At 45.9% G+C, this 17,369-nt stretch overlaps 1 protein-coding gene across 2 annotated transcripts in view; it reads left to right on the forward strand.

Moving 5' to 3' along the window:
• Positions 1–6,326: 6,326 nt before the first annotated feature.
• GNAO1 (G protein subunit alpha o1) overlaps positions 6,327–17,369 on the forward strand; it is a 146,844-nt gene continuing 135,801 nt past the window's right edge. For both annotated transcript variants that reach the window (XM_057413473.1, XM_057413472.1), the window contains exons 1-2: positions 6,327–6,877; positions 6,969–7,011. In XM_057413473.1, coding sequence (XP_057269456.1) covers positions 6,760–6,877; positions 6,969–7,011 — 161 coding nt within the window. In that variant the 5' untranslated portion in view covers positions 6,327–6,759. The remainder of the gene's footprint in view (positions 6,878–6,968; positions 7,012–17,369) is intronic.

Below are 17,369 nucleotides of genomic sequence, written 5' to 3' on the forward strand. Positions count from 1 at the left end.
GGTACTGTTTCATCCTTGCCTGAGATGTCATTTCCCCCACTATGACCTTCTCAGAATAACACTGCCTGTTTTGCATGTGCAGAATTTGCTCTTCCCCTCCCAGAGAAATCAAGTCCTTGGTTTAGAGCATTGTGTAGGATGCTACCGGAGGACAACTTCAGCCAAGGACAGCCAGTCTTTACAGGCCCTCTTCAAAATCAAAGGTGAGAGATGATTCCCATTATTCATCCTCCACTGGAGTGTCTCTTTCCCTACACTGATTATAGCCTCTGTCAGCTAATGTTAGCCTTCGTGAATCACATCAGTACTTACAATAAGGAAGCACTGCATGACACTGAAATAACACTCGGTAAAGATCAGGCTTATTTAAAATATTTTAACACATATTTCTAATACAACAACAATGTGATAATTCCTACAAAATAAAACAACAACAACAAAAAAAAAGAAACAAGGCAAAAACCAAACAAAACCAAACAAAAAAAACACCACCAAAAGGTTTTTATGGAGAAAAAAAACAAGAGTTGTATGTAACTAATGGTATATTTGTACTTGGAGTTAACTTCTGAGAGTTGTGAAGTAAGTACACACTCATAGGGAATGAATTAGCATTCCTCAATAAGATCACTCATCAGGGCTACTTGTGTGAACAAGACCTGCAAGATTTCTGGATAGCATTTATATAAAACCAGGAATGTGTCTGAAGAGCTGTAAATGGAGCTGCTTAAATTATCTATCCAAATCTTGCATCTGATGACAGTAGCTCAATAAAATGACACCTGTATGCAATCAGTTCCATGTTTGAGCTTGAATGCTTAATTCAGAAGGTTAAGTGTGGTTTCACCTAGACCAAGCAACAACTGATATTCCTACACAGAGGAATCAAGACTATGCCTCTAACCAGCATTCATGGATCATGGCAGGAATTGTTTCATTCCCACTAAATCATCACCCCTGATACTGTGGAAAGAGGAATGGTAAAGGGCTGATGATGTCCTCATCCTCCTAGCCAAGGTCAGCTACCCTGTCTCAGGTTTGGCATCATCTCACCCTCACCTGAAGGACATTGCATAGCTTCAGTTTTGTGGGGTTTCAAGGTTAGTAGTGCACCTGCTGAATCATGCATGCTATTCTATGTATCTTACTGCAGAAAGTGGATAGAAGTAAGCCTCCTCCCCACTTCTAGTTCTGTGCTGTTTAGGTTCTAACATTACCACTGAAGTATGGATATCCACACTACCATATAGGCAGAAATTGGATTGGGTAAGGGACAAAAGTAGTGCATCTTTACACAAACCTGTCCCCAACAATGAAAATAAAAGGGAATCTGTAGTGGTTTCCTTTCTAAGATCATCAGCAAAATAGTTAATCATTTAGCTTCTGATTTCTTTGTAGTCTTTCAAGCCTTTCTCTTTACGTGCCATGTGCCCCTGAACCACTAGAAAATGGAAAACATTCATACTGAAAAGCCTTCTTAAGAGCTAAGGGTTGCAAGTCTGTGCAGAAATGGGAGAGAAGTTCACACCTCATTAAGAGTTATTGACAAGTTCTTTCTCACTTTGAAAAAACATAACTTGTGCCCCTGCAGACTTAGGTAATGTCCTATTTCAGGCCACACAATAAATTTCTTTTCACAATAACTAGTAGAAATCTTGAATTTTATAGATAAAAAAACTTTATCGTGGAGAAGCTGATGTGAACCCTTGTAAAATCATTGGTGTCAGCCACAGTAGTGAGCAGTGCTCTCAGCGGCTGTCTTCTGGGACTGGTAGACAGATCAGCTTCCCCAGGAGATTTTCTACCTGGCATTTGTTACATTCCCTTGAAAATATTGCAGTTGCACTCTGTCCCCCTCTCTGTGGCAGGAGAGACTTGAGCAGAAAACTTCCTAAGGTTAGTTCTAAGCACTCTGAAGACAAGCTGTTTTATCTCTGTCATGCACTGCCACTCCAGATGGCCAACATTTCTAGCCCCATATGCCCTAGCCCAAAGTCTTCACTCAGTTCCAAAACAGCAGCCCTCAGTGACTCCTAGGTCCTGCAGTTATTATTGTCCACCCAGACAGGCATGAAAAACTAACAGCAAAAGTAGAATTTTCAGCATTTCCCTAAACTTGGTCAGGCTGTTCAACTTCTTGACACCAACTATATTGCAGGTCATACTCTTATCCACAGTTTTTGTGGGTTTGTTTGGTTTTTTTTTGTTTTTTTTTGGGTTTTTGTTTGTTTGTTGTTTTTTGTTTTTTAAATATTAATTGCTCATTCTTATTTTAATGCAGATTTCCATACAATAAACCCACACCACACCTTCTCCTCCTTTAATACTGCCCTTTACTTCTCCAAGTGAATAGCCAAATTCTAAAATGCTTCCTTTCTTGATCTGTTGGAGTAGAACATACTTATGGGGTTTGTAGTAAGAATGAACTAAGGATATTTGCAATTTGAACTAGTATGTGTGCATTTCATTAATCCCTCTTCCATCACCCACTTAACCTTTATGGGTGTTATTACTGCCTCTCGTTGTATTGATTTCTGTCCATTTCTTCACTTTAGTGAGATCATGCAGTATTTTAAACCTGTCTTCCACTGTATAACTATGTGTAGCTGGGGGGTAATTGACATCAATTTAAAGAATGAAAAATTAGGCTAAATATCCAGGGTAAACTTCCTAATGGTGAGATCTGGTAGAATGCACTGCTGTCTCTACATGGGATTGGTGGCTCTTGCATTACCATGTGCATTAAAACTGCACTAGAGGAGTATAAGATTATAGATCGGACAGAACAATCCTGAAGTAGGAGGAAAAAGACAAGCTGCAGAGCATTGCAGCTTGCCTCCTATGGTCATCTCAGCCTGAATAAGAGCAGGCCCCATGGAGACGTTATAGCAGATTTCCAGTACCTAAAGAGAAAAAAAGAAATCTGGTGAAGGCCTTTTAACAGGGACTGTAGGGACAAAACAGGGGGGAATGGCTTTAAACTAAAGGAAGATAGATTTACACTAGATGTAAGGAAGAAATGCTTTACAATGAGTGTAGTGAAACACTGGACCAGGCTGCCCAGAGAGGTGGTAAATGCCCCACCCCTGGAAAAATTCTAGGTCAGGTGGGAGAGGGTTCTGAGCATCCTGGACTAGTTGAAGGTGTCTCAGCTCATGGCAGGGGGGCTGGAACTAGAGGGGTTTTAAAGGTCCCTTCCAAAACCCAAGCCATTCTACGATTATACAAAGAAAGCCAGAGCACTCTACAAATCCCTGACATAGGTAGTCAGAGCCTGGGACAGTGAGTATATGCTGGAGCACACATCTCTTCCCAGTCCCCAGAGATACCCATCACCTGCAGAAAGACAACACATCTAAGATCACAAAGCCATCACCTACCCCACAACATTACTCTGGGACAGTTTGTTTCAGTGGCATTGGTCAGTTCTGTCATCATCCTTCACTTCTTACAGAAATCACATTCTAGCAGAACAGTTAAAAACTGATTGCAGAAAGAAGCCTGTTTGTGTCAAGGCACACATCAGAAAAAGGAGAATAGGACTTTCATTTAAAATACACTGCTGGCTCTTAGGACTGTAAAGGTAACAGTCCAAGCAGAAACAAGCATGTTCTTTATGCACCTTGAGTGAAATGGTTTAACTGCAAGAATGGCCAGAAAAAAGGTTCTCCTCCCTACTTTTTATGGAGAGGTTCTATCATATCTAGGGAACAGGGGAAGGAAGAAGCCTATTTTCATCTGAAGTTGGTACTGCCAGCAACCATATTTTATTAAATAAGGACTTCTGTCAGCTCCTGGGAAATGGAAACATCATTTTCAGCAACAAAACCCTACATATTTATCTCAAAAGCCAAGTAGGCTGGTACTTATATTGATTGTTTGGGGCGGGAGGCAGGCTTTTTCCTTTTCAGGTCCTTGAAATTTGTCTGCCATGAATAAGCAGATTTTTCAAAACCTGAAATTTCCCTCTAAGAAAATTTCAAAGGAAACATTTCCATCAGGTCCACTGAATTAGCAGCAGCACAAAAATGGCTCAAAAATGGCTCAACTTCACAGCTGCTCCCCTGAATCTTTCTGAGAGCTGAGCAAGAAAGGAGAAGACCTCTCCATTTCTGATTTTCCATTAGGAAAGAAATTAGCAGATATTTGTGTAGTGACAGGGATGTACACAGGATAAAGGGCCAAGTATGAACTTCACACTGTTCATGAAAAAATAATTTTCTCCATGGCAGGAGGTGAAGGCTACAAATTTGACTGATAAAGAGTAGCCAGAGGCTGATACAAAAGGCTAATTCTCTTAGTAAAACCTCCAGAGAGTATTCCAGTAGAACACTGAGGCCGGCAAACTGCTGGGGAAGATGAGAAATAAATGCAGCCATCTCACATGGACACTGCCTCTGGATTTCTTGACTGTGCTTTTCCTATACGGCACTTTTCATAATGCCCTCTGGCTAGAACCATTGAAATGAAACTTATTGATTGAAATTCTGATCCGATGGATTTTACACATGAGATTTGTGTGAATAGGAAAGAGCAGGAACTGCTCTCTGACTGCTCCCATCCCCGTTTATTCTCTGCTGAACACACGTAGTAGGCTTGCATGTCCATCTCAGTCCCCTGAGCTTTCAGAAATAAATTACCCAAAATTCAAATATACGGTACCTATTAGCTCACAAATGTGTGGTAAATATTACTGGTCCTTGAATACAGTAACATTATTTATGAGTTCCTATTCGCTTTCTTTTGTCTGCTTACCCTCTTTACCTCATTAACTGCACGCTTTGTTTTTCCCCTTCATTTCCGAAGGTGGGAAAATGGGAAAAATACATTCCAGGAGGAAGGCAAGATGGGAAACAGTGCTGGGAGGAGATGATGTTTCCCCGTAAGAAAAATGCCTGGGAAGTCATGCTTAAAATACTTATGAAGTGCTATTTGAAACTCTGTATCTACCTCTAAAGGAAGAGTCCTGGATGTGAGAACTGCAGGACTCAGGACAGCATGTCAGAAGATCCCAGAGGAGGCAATGAACAGAGGTCCTAAGTGAAAAACACAGTGTGAACACACAGTCACCCACACCCAACACCACAAAAAGCAGCTCACTGCCTTCCCTGAACAACTGTGATGCAACCCCGGAGCAGCCTAAATCCATCATTTCTTTTCCACAACACAGGGATGGCCCTGTAGAGGCTCCTGTAGACATTTGCTTTCTGGCAGGGAGGTGGAGTGGGCTTTAGAGGCAAAATCAGCTGCCTCACCTCTCACAGCTACTTCGTAATAATGAAACCTCCCTTTCCAGACTTCTTGTTTGTTGAAGTGGCGGGTGTCCCTTCTGTACACCAGACAGCACTCCTTGATTTTGACCATTTCATGTTGATGCATCTTACCTTGCTGCACTCAACACTTCATTCTTTCCTCTCTAGATCTTTTTATATATCAATGTTATGGATTAAGGTTGAATATATTTTGACTGTCTGGGCCAGTAGAAAAGCATTTTAAATGAAGTCTTATTTGTTTCATTTTCCCTATTGATATTTGTTTTCTGTTTCTAACCTTGTGGAATGGCAAAACCTGCCAGGGAAATTGTAGGATTTTAACTTGCTAGAATCCCTAAATAGTTGTTGGATGTCATGGAATGGTTATGAAAAGAGGAAAGGTCATCTGCTAAGATCTGTGATTGCACTGCAAGAAAGCATCAGCCTCATGTTAATTAGACTAATGAAAAATATAATCGAAGATGCTACTGAAGCTCAATGCCCTGCATCAAGCGCATCACTCCTGCTTAATCCGTTCCACAAGTGTTGATGGAACTGACTTCAGCTGCATGGGGCGGCAGCCCCGGGCCTCTGGGGAGCCCAAGGCCGCACACACAGCAGCCGCTGGAGCCCGCCACTCTCCCGACTCCCCATCCCCAGGCGCTGAGGGGCTCGGCCCCGAGTGACCGGGAAGCGGGAGGCAGCGGCCCGAGTCACGGCCTCTCCCGTGCAGGTGACGACAGAGGCCCGGGGACCTCAAGGAGCTGGGGTCATGGCCTCCGTCCTACCCAGGGCGAGGAGACTGGAACCGAAGCTGCGACCCCTCTCCATGCCGGCTGTGCAGCCCCGGCCGGACCCCGCCACAGGTCCTCCTCTCACACCAGGCTCTGGCGAGCAACGCTGGGGCAGCGCCCAGAACCGCTGCCGGGAGCATGCGCGAGTCGCGCGCGTCACGGGAGCGGGCGAGGCCGGCGGGAGCGCGGAGCCCCGGCGCGCCCCCTCCCTCTCTGCTTCCCTGCTGCCGCCGCGCCCGCGCCTCCATTCGGCCCTGCCGAGCGCTGCCCGCTCCCAGCCGTCACCGCCCGTTAGAGCCCCGCCACTCGCCAAGGAGGGGAGAGCACAGCAGAGGGAAGGACCCTCCCCTCGCCGCGAACTCTCTTCCTTCTTCTTCTCCTCCTCCTCCTTCTCTTCCTCCGCCTCTGCCTCCCGGCCGGGAAGAACTAGCCGTGCCCGCAGCAGCCCCGGTGGATGCACTGAGCGCTCGGGCGCGGGGAGAGGGGCAGAAGAGGGAGCCGGGAGCCCCGCCGCTTAGGCGCTGTGCTGCCGGAGGCTCACGGCCATCCGCTTGAATTCTTCGCCCCCCGCCCGCCGGTAGCTGGCTTCGCCCCTGCCTCCTCTCCGCCCGCGGGAGCCAGCCGAGGCGGCGGCGGGGGCTGCACTCTCTCCCCCTTTTTCCGCCTTTTTTTTTTTCTATTTTTAATTTAATTTTTTAATTATTTTTGCCGCCGCCATGGGATGTACCTTGAGCGCCGAGGAGAGAGCCGCCCTGGAGCGGAGCAAGGCCATCGAGAAGAACCTGAAGGAGGACGGGATCAGCGCCGCCAAAGATGTGAAACTCCTCCTGTTAGGTGAGAGGCCGGTCGCCCCTTCCCCTAACCCGCGTCCCCTCACCCGCCTCCTCCCCGGCGCTTATTCCGCCCTTCATCTCTCTTCCAACAGGGGCCGGAGAGTCGGGAAAAAGCACCATCGTGAAGCAAATGAAGTAAGTCTGGCCGTAGCCGGTGGGGGTTGGGGAGAGGGGCCATGAAGGGGGGGAAGTTAGAGGGCCGTAATAGAAGGGAGAGGGGGCTGGCTGAGGTGAGTGAGGGCCGCGGGCGCCATGTTTACCTGAGGGGCCGCGAGGGCGGGAAGGCATAAGGCTGGGGGGAAGGCTCCGCCACCGCAGCTCACGCTGCTGTTCTGGGCGATGTGGTGCTGAAGTATCCCCTCGGCGGCCTCGCCTCAACCGCTGAAGCTGTTGGAGCCTACCTTCCCCTCCCCGAGCCGTGAGGCGAGGCCCTGTAGATGCCCCCGCGAAGCCGAGCGCTGTCAGTTCAGCTTAATGTCGGTGTGATATCTGCCCTGTCTGCGGATTCAAATCAAGGCATCCCCATCACTTTTCCCGAGATTTCAGCCTCTCCTTTGAATTAGAGCGTGGCCGCCCGTCACACTCAACCCCTGCCCTGGTGCCCGAGGTGGCTCCCAGAGCTCCCCTGCACATGCTCTGCCTGTGTTTAATTAGTGCAATAAACAGCAGTGACATCCCCCCCCCCCCCCACCATCTCTTTCAACACTGCATCCCTTAGGAAGGCAAGCGCAGGGGAAGGCTGACGATGAAGGGGGTGGAGGTGCTGCCGTGGTACCGTTATCCCCCCCCCCCCCCCCCCTTCTTTTTAATTAAAATACAGCGAAACACCACGGTCTCGCACCGACACAGACATGACGGGCTGGTCGGAGGTGGGCGCCATCTCGGGACAAGCCCCGGTGCTGGTTCAGCGTCTGGGTTTCAGCCGAGAGAGGCGCGGAGTGGCTGATGCTTTGCTATGCCGGTGGTTGCAGAGGGACCGGAGGCTGGGAGGGGCCCCCACGGGGTTGCTGAGCGAGGTGGGGGTTGGCAGCAGAGCTGGGTGTGGATAGGGTGCAGGGAGCTGGATGCAGGCTTCCCTCCGCAGTTCCGGCAGCCGGAGCCTATGCAGGGGACCGAGCCAGTCCCGGCGCGGCTGTGGCTTTCAGGCGGTTCGCGTGGTGGACAGCGCCCAGCGAGGGCTCGAGCCGCCGGCGATGCGGCCGCTTCGGTACTCTTCGGCTCTTCCCGGAGGCGGCCGAGCGCCGAGCTCGGCTGCCTTCGGAGAGCACTCGGAACCTGTCTGGGAGAAGCCGAAGTGGCTCGGACGTAGCCGAAGGGCGTCGTCGTCGCTCGGCAATATGTTGCCTTGCACACCCGTAGCCACGCTGGATGTGTGTGTGTGTGAGAGTACGAGTGTGTGTGTGTGCGCGCGCCGGATCTGGGCCTTCATCGCTGCTCGTCTCTAGCCAGAGTGGCTCAGCAGGTGACTCCGGTATTTCTGTATCAACTCTGCGGCTGCTGTGCCCAGCCCTCTGGAGTGGACTGAGAGCTAACCATCATCCCTGCCTGAGGCAGTGTTTTTTTGAAGGCACTGCGGGCCTGGAAGGCCTCCAGTGCAGCTTTTCCCACTCGCATCTGTGTACTGTACCTGTGTAAAGGCTCTGAGCTTTCCCTTTCACAATTTGAAAGGGGGCTGTCCACCCTGACAGTTTGATTTGGTGCTGGGGCAGGGTGGGTTTGGTTTGGTCTTGTTTGTGGAGGAAAGGTGGATCAGAGGAGCTGTTACTGCAGATGAACACCAATAAATTATTTAATCTCTATGAACTGCTTCTGCAGAAGCATGTTGGAATGGTGGGCGATGCATTTTGGTGGAAGAAAAAGGCTGTAGGTACCACAATAGCTGTGCAGATACATGGAGCCCATAGGTGGGAGGGCAGGTGGTGAGCACACTGGCTTACACAATTAGTGTGCAGTCAGTCTTGTCTTCCAAAGAGCAGAGCTCTTGTTTTTTATCTTGATACAAATTGCATCAAGATAATAACCTGTTTGCTGGACTAGATTAGTATGTTGAAGACTGAACTATGCCCTGATATAGATATAGATATATATATATATATAAAATATTTATATAAGTATTATTTTTATTTTTTTTATACATATATATATATAAAAAAACATTTTTTCCATGAGACAGTCTTAAGGTAACGCATGCTAGGCTTGCAGCTTTGTACCTGACTTGAAAATGCCAAGGAGGCTGCTGTGGTGAAGGGGTGTAGTGTTGGCAACTGAGAGGCATCTGTCAATGTGGAAACTCCAGTGAAGTGTGCGAAGGCTGGGGTGGGGACAGCGGTGTTGCTATGAGCACAGCAGCAGGCATCGGGAGGGAGCCGCGCAGCCGCGGGCACCAAAAAAAAGGATGTGCAGGGAACAACTCAGGGAAATTAACATTTCTGAGAATTAGTTTAAATGTAATGTAGGCGTTAGCATTTCACCTGGTCAGGCTCCATTAGACAGGCTTGCGGAGAACCTAATGAATTCTTAATAAAAATTAAATCACGTGTTCATTAGATTTTGATGAAAGAGACTGCTATTTTATTTTTTTGATACTGTGTTACTGGTGAGCTTACATACTAAATCTCATCCTCATGAGTGGCTAAAGCAGCTTCACACTTGGTTATTGCCTTGAAAAGAAGCACTGTAATCTGTAGACAGATGAGAAAAATCTAAGAGAAACAGAGAGCAGACATTTTTAGAGAGGACTACAAAAAGGTCATGCACTGTCCAGTTAATCCTTGAAATATTAGGTAGTGGGAGAAGTGACAGGTAAAAATTACAATAACTTGAGAGTGTATTTGAGCCAGGATGGGGATTAGGATTTGTAAAATTAATTCAGGATGTTTTAGTGAAATATTTGGATAGCTTTCCGCTGGTGAGTGGGATGTTACCATCAAAGAAAGAGGTACTGGCGAATAGGAGAGAGGTGGAACTGAAGGTTAATCTCTACATCCCAGACAGTGGCAACACACTATCTGGGCTGCAGGACTGGTTGTGAAAAAACAAGCAAACCTGATCAGCCAAGGTGGGTGTATTCAAGGGCTAAGGATATCAAAACAACCTTGGTGCTAGCCAAAATGCCATCCTTAGCCCTTGACTACACCCACCTTGCCTGGTTAGGGTTGCTCCTTGTTTTTTCACAACCAGTCCTTCAGCCCAGATACTTTCACCCATGCCTCAAAATTCAGTGTTGGGGCCAAGCTAGTGAAGGGAACAGTCCCAAATGGTGCAGTTGTGCCACGCAAGCCAATGAAACTTCAGGGTGTGCCACAGTGTTCACAGGCTGTGACCACATTCTGTTTTCACTGAGCTTAAACAAAAAAACAGCTTTAATGATGGAAATGTGGGGCTTCCTTTGAAGAACCAAGCCAGAGTGTGAGAGATACCAGGTGAGAGAAGTTACAGTCTTAGATTCCCAACACCCCATCTCAGCAAATTAACTTTGATATAGGACCGCAACAGATGTCAACATTTTTTAGATCTTTTACCTGTAAGTAAATGTTGAGGACATGCAGAATTTGCAGTATGTGACCGTCTTTTCTGGAATACCTGGCTTGTAGCATGGAATCAAGACTGCTGTTTTTCTAGGATATTTTTGTGGGGGCTTAAATTCTAGGAATGTGTTTGTTCATGAAATGGCCCAAGCATATCTCCATCCATTACGGCTCAGCAGGATGCTTAAATATGCCCAGTGGTCCAGTGGTGAGCAGGGATGGACTCCTCGGACACCACCCACTGCCATCAGTATGAAGCTTCTAGGGAATTCAGCATTTAATCAGGCCAACACAGGATGAATTAACTGGCATGGCTTCAAAAACAAGGTCCTGTGACCTACTCAGTGTCAGCAGTTCTGGATGGTGAGTTGGGGCAGTACTTCACCTTCCCAAGCAAGGGGTGATGGTGATGGTACTCAGGGGTAAACATGCCTTCAGCTGCCCACAGGAAAAATCTTAGGGTTTGAGGTTTGGTTTGGGATTTTGCCCCTGCAGAAGCAGCAGCTTCTGTCCCCTCCTTAGCTGGGAGCAGAGAGGTTTTTCTGGCTTCCTTTCACAAGATGCCAGAGCTTCCATCCCTGCATGTCCTCCAAAACAGCCATGTCTTACTTCACCAGCAATGCAGGTGGTACCTCAGTTGATAGGCTTCTTTGCTGGGCCATTTTTTGGCAAAATGATTTTATGTGATTTATAAGAAGGATGAGAATATTCAGTCAGGAGAAAAAAATACACCAGCACACAATGCTTATCTTTAAATATCTACTATCTGCTCCCCAACAGCCTTCAGTCCCATTAGCCGTCTGATATATTGTTCTGACCTTCTTCAAGCAGCCCCTCAAAACAGCCTCAGGCTCTACTTGCTGTCTGTGTAACTGAATTACTTATAATCTAATGAACTTCTCCAGAGTGAGGAGTCCCCGCCCACTGGTTTTAAAGCCCATCTCATCAATTTGATGGTAAATGCTATTGAAACCAAGCAGTGTGTTGTGCACACCCACTTGAGTGGTCTTTGACGCTTGTCTGTGTCTCAAAGCTGTAATGATTTCACACTTGAGCACCTTCCCCTGGGAATACCTCACCTCACAGGGGCTTATAGCGTGGGACTGCTTCGCCTACACAATGAGTACCTGGGGACAGAAATGCCAAGTGTGTCTTCATGGCCTGTCCTACTCCTCAGAGCAGCTTTTTGGTGCCATTCAGCCCTTGCTCCTTTCCAGGAACTGTTTGGTCACTGACAGCCCAGAGGCACGCACCTCACTAGAGCATCAGGTCAGGCAGAGCCATCCCCATCCTTACTTGTCTCCTGCTCTGTTTTCCAGGATTCCTATGACCTAAGGCCCAATGACAGGCTGCTCCTGGGATGTGTTTGAAGTGGGTTTCAATAAGCAGGGGAAGGAGCTGCAGCCCTGGATGCTGTGGGTGCCATGTTCCATCCCCTGCAGTGGAACAGTGCAGGGTGGTTGCCTCTGAACCAGGAGGAATAAGAGCTGTGAAGAGAGAACAGTGAGGCTGTGCATTTTGGCTTATAGTTGCAAAGGGAAATCATATTTTCAGCACTTATTTCCTTCCTTTTGGAGTATTAATTGTGCTTATAAGCCAAAACATTAACAACCATAGTTCATTCTTTTATACTTAAGGTTCTTATCATTAGACTGTGAGAGGTTTCAGAGAAAAGCAGTAACAATATTAGCAGGCAAGATGGAATACATTTTGGGTTTGTTTTTTTCTTTATCCTTGACAGTTCTTAATTTGTTTCTTGTTTTCGGGACTCATAAAAGTAAAAATATCTTTCAGTGACAACAGTGAACTGCATAGCTTCTCTTTCAGCCTAGTTTCAAAACCTTAAAAGAAATTTGCCTGTCATATTCTGACGTGACACATCTAGTCCTGTTGGAAATGTTTTAGCAACCTATTGAGATGAAAGAGGTTCTGTTAGTGAGCTCTGAAGAAGGAGATGAATCTGCTGCGCAAGTGTAGGCAGGTCTCTGTTTTGGTTTATGGCTTTGCTAACCGAGAAGTTGGAAGAGGCATAAGACTGAGACATAACAAATAATAAAAAAGTGGTGGGTTTCCTCTTCCTTTTCCCATCTGGGATACAACTTCATATCAGATGTGGGTTCTCCAATATGCTTACCTGGAGAATATGTGGAAGATAATGAAAATGGGGGAGGAATCAAAGAGACAAATAATGGAGGTAGAGGCACTCTGTTGGCTCTTCTGCTTGGTCTGGTCAAGAGAATGGGTGGAATGAAGAAATGCTTCACTGCTGTCCAAGGCAGGAGCAGGTTGCTGGTCACATGGAGAATAAGAGCCAGGCAGTCAATGTCTTACAGACTCATAATTTGCTATCTCTGGTAGAGTTAATTTTCTCCAGCCACTTTGCTGAGTTACCGTGTACCCCTGTAAGTGTCAAGCTGCACAGGTTTCTCCTGGATTTGCAGGATACAAAACCATGAATGAGCATTGAAGCTGGGGAACTTGCAGCCAGAAAGCCTGATGCAAGTGCAGGGTCTCTTAGAGCTCGATTTTGCACAATTCTGGGCTCATTCACCTCCTGCTCAGGCTGGGAGGAAAGTAAAAAGCTTTTCATATGAGCCAGCAGCAGTTTGCACTGCACAGAAGGACCTATACTGTGAAGTCCATGGTTAAAGCCTGAGTGCAGAAGACAGGATTTGGTCCTTTAGTCATTATGAGAGTGTGAAGACAAGCTCTGGCAGAAGAGAATTGGCAAAACCTTCTCAATTTCAGGTGTACAGGCTATTTAGGAGTCTTGTCACTCTTCCTGATGCAATTGCAAATCTCCTGAGATTTGTGGTTTCCTGTAGAGCCTGAAATTGCTTCTGTGGAGCCTGGACTCACATGATGACTAGGCAAGCTCTGTTCTCAGGGCTTCTTTGCTTAGTTCTTGGTTTTGTTTTTGAAAGAAAGCTTCCAGCTCTCCTCACTTCAGAGAAAAAAATAAGTGTCCTCATTCTAGCCTGAGGACTCAAGAATTGGGAGCAAAATAAAAAACAGCCCAAATGAAGACAAAGAAACAAAATACATCTCAACTGCTTGGTTATCTTTGAAGGTTGGTTATTTTTTTCATTAGCAAGGTTGAAACCAGCAACCTCACTTGTTTCAAATCAATTTGAGTGCTACTGACCCCAGATCCTCTCTTTGTCTTCATCAGACTTTGGGCCAAGTTCTTCCCACACTGAAGCTGATGTCTCTTCAGTGTACAGTTTTTATGAGATCTGATGAATTTCAAATGTCTGTGTGGCACTCAGTGCAATCCTGGAAATGGCTGAGTGTCATTCACAGAAACAAAACCAGGAACCAGAAAGGTCTGGAAATGCTATTTGCAAAAGCATTGGCATGTTAAACCTAAGGCCATTTTTCTTGCCATAAAGGAAAAAAAAATCTTTTATTTCCTTCTTAGAGGGAAATACTAATGATTTTTTTTTTTGCCACCATTTTCCTAATGCTGAAGAAATGCTCTGCCTAATGTAAAAATCCTACTAAACTGTTAATTGAATCATTCTCCTTTTATTTTTAAAACCATTTGTGCAAATGGCAGAATCAGGGTAGTTGGAGGATTACAGTGCTGATTATAAGATGATGTTAGGATTCTGCCTAAAATCAGAAAATGCAAAAGGCTGAAAAATGCTACTGATAACACAAAGCAAATGAACTAATGCTTTTCTAGTGCTCAGCAAAAGGGAGAAAAAAGTCCTCTAATCCAAAGTGCCATAATTGTGTGCTTATTGCGATAATAGAATAAAACTCTTGATGGAGGCATTTCTTAGCTTACCAATAAAAATGCTTAACCCTCCCCCTCAGCTTTCAAGTTAATTGAGAAACAACTGAGGAGTGCTCTCTCTGAAGGGAGCCCAGGAAACTGTAGTAAGCTGACTCACGCCTATTTGCAAATTGCTAATCAATAGTATTTTTGACATGGAAAGAGAAGTCTTGCCAGAGCGGAAATTGCTTTATTTTTTGGTTTTTTTTTTTATTCTTGGGCAAGTCTTGCTCTGCTTGGTCACCAAAATTTATGTAATTTCATCAGAAGACTTTTCATCTGAATATAAAACTAGAAGCTCCTGCAGCAGCTTCGGAGAGAGTAAAGAGGTGTGGGTAATGTGGGGTCCCCCCACAACTTAATGAGTTTGGGCTCTGGGTATTAGTAACCTTCCTCTCCCCAACCAAACCATCCTGTGGGATTCTGTGTCCTTGGGAGCCAAAGGCAATTTAGCATATATTGTGTTTGATACAGGTAACTTGTGCAATCTTTCAACAGAAACTTTATAGCAGTCTTCCAATACCTAAAGAGGGCCTAGAAGAAATCTGGAGAGGGACTTTTTGCAAGGGTATGTTAGGACAGAGCAAGGAGGAATGGCTTTAAACTGACAGAGGCTAGATTAGACATTAGGAAAAAGTTCTTTACTACCATGGTGGTGAGGTGCTGGCACAGGTTGCTCAGAAAAGCTGTGGCTGTCCTGTACCTGGCAGTGTTCAAGGCCAGGTTGGATGGGGCTTGGAGCAACCTGGTCTAGTGGAAGGTGTCCCTGCCCCTAGCAGTGGGTTGGAACTAGATAAGCTTTAAAGTCTCCTCCAACTCAAGCCATCCTGTGAAATTCTGCTGGCTAATATTGCAGGAGTTGCTTTTGGGGAAAGTCTGTCAGACGCCGATGCTGGTAATTGCGTTGAGGTGCTAGGCTCCGTTCTCTGAGAAACCTAAAGGTGCTGATGGACTCTGTGTAGGATTGTGGCGTTCAGGAAAAAACGGGGACAGGTTTTGGCAGAGGCAGGATCCAACACTGGTAGAAAATACAGGATTTAATAACAGGGAAAGGGATCTTCTTCTCTTTGTCATGTGTCAGAATACTTTGTGTAGAAAGGCAGGGGTACATGTTTCACATCGGGAGGCCATGAGGGATGCCTCAGGGCTGCTTTGGGGGTGTGTGTGTGTGTGTGTGTGTGTCAGCAGTCTTTGACTGGTCCAGAACTCACTGCTCCAATAAATACCCTACTCAGAGGATTAATCACCCCAGTGTTAGCACCTTGGCAGGAGGGCTGGGAACAGATATTTCACCTCTCTGCACATCCCTCCTCTGAAGCATAGCCCCCAGTGCTTAAAACAGTCTGAAAGGCAGAGCAGTGACTCAAGATACTTTGAAACTCTACAGCAACTTCAGACTTGCATTAAATGCTCTTATCTACAAGAGCATCATCAACAGCAACTTTTACACACTGCAATAGTCTGTTACAAGACTTGGAGCATTTCTGGATCAGCTGGAAATTGCTGCAGAAGAGGACAAGAAAAGAACATATCTCTATTGAGGAGAAGCATCACTTAAGTAATAAACTAATAAACGTCTACTACCTCCTAGCAGAATGTGGTGATTTATCCTCTCCCTGTTAGAGCAGATTTGCGTTAGTAGCTCCAATTTCAAAGCATTAAGAAAATGTGCATAGTAAAGGCTCAGTGCACAAAATGGGTGTTAGGCAGAATAACCAAGGTAACAAATGATAGGTTTTATGGCTAGGTTTCTGGAGCTAGACATGTGGTAGCTCACTGTGATGTAGTGATGATTCCTCACTGCTAGTGCAGTGCTCCTTATTCATTACAGCCTTTTTCCTCACCACCTTGGTAACATGGGCATTGCTGTGATCCAGCTCCTGCCTTTACAGTAAAGGTGGTAGAGTTACATTATTTTGATGGCTCTCAATGAAATACCACCATATCTGTATGAATTTTATGTGGAACTGGTGCAGGCTGCTTCTGAGTCTCTCCAAAGGTCATGGTGAGATTTTCAAATCACTTTCGGGGCACCACAGTGTGGATCTGCATGCCCTAATTTAAGACCTCAATACCTAAGCCTGTGTGAATTCACCATCCTTTGTCATGCTCCTCTGTGGCTGGCCATGACAGGGCACGTGCTCCTCCACAGCATGGATGTTTCTGCTGAGCTTCAGCCACAATACGTCTACCGGCTACAATGCCCCTCATAATGAAGAGGGACATACCATCCTCATAAAGAGTTTTAAATGTAACAAAATCAGGTTGGCTACTTTAGTAGTGCAGAACTGAGGTTTTGATTCAGCATGTTTTGGGAATCTGTTCTTACTTACTTACAACCTCTTTATATTTACAAGCAGCGCAAAAGGGTATTCAGCAGGGGTGAAGCAGCTGCAGTTAAATCAGACCAAATAGAGCCCTTCCCGCATGGCCCTGGTAAGAATGAGAAATAAGTCACTTGTTGATAAGGTGCAGTGATAGTTAGATGGGGACCCTTTCTCTTTGCCTACAAATTCTAAAATGAACAGATATTTACCATTGTAACGTGCATGTCCGTGCTGTAGGCATTGCAGAGCCTTGTCCATCACACTGTCAGTAACACAAGCACAAATCACTGGGAGGAAAGAAAACTGTCGTGATGAACATACACCTCAGAACACCATCATACTGTTGAATTATTACACTGGTACTTTTAGTTCTGATCAGTGAGATCAAATTGTGTTACTTTGCCCCTCTGTGATCATTCAAATAGCTGAGTCCTTTTGCCATAATTGAATATTCAGAGTTTTTTACATTCTTCTGCATAGGACTTTGTAAGAAGCCTTTTCCATTTTTTACTGGAAACTCCACAAACCTATTTCAAAATGTCCATAAGAGTGATACAAACCCAGGCAAAGTGGTGCATTTAAATTCCACTGTAACTGGATAAATACACCAAGACTCAAATAATAACAAAGATCATGATGTTTTTATTGGCTCCTTCATTAACTGGGGCACAAGCCCGTGCAGCACAGTCTGTCTGAAGCTCCCAAACACACCCTGCTCCATCTGTTCTTCAGGAGAACCCTCCTTCAGCGGAATGCTTCTCCTGGTCCTCCCAACAACCCACTCTGTGCTTAGCTCCCCACTGTTGGTGTTCAGGAGCACAGAGCCCCACAGCTGTCTTATTTCAAGACAGTAACAAC

Source organism: Pezoporus wallicus, unplaced genomic scaffold (assembly GCF_028554395.1).
Source record: "Pezoporus wallicus isolate ANWC-B61680 ecotype Strahan unplaced genomic scaffold, APGP_CSIRO_Pwel_v1 contig_13568, whole genome shotgun sequence".
Lineage (NCBI taxonomy): Eukaryota > Metazoa > Chordata > Aves > Psittaciformes > Psittacidae > Pezoporus > Pezoporus wallicus.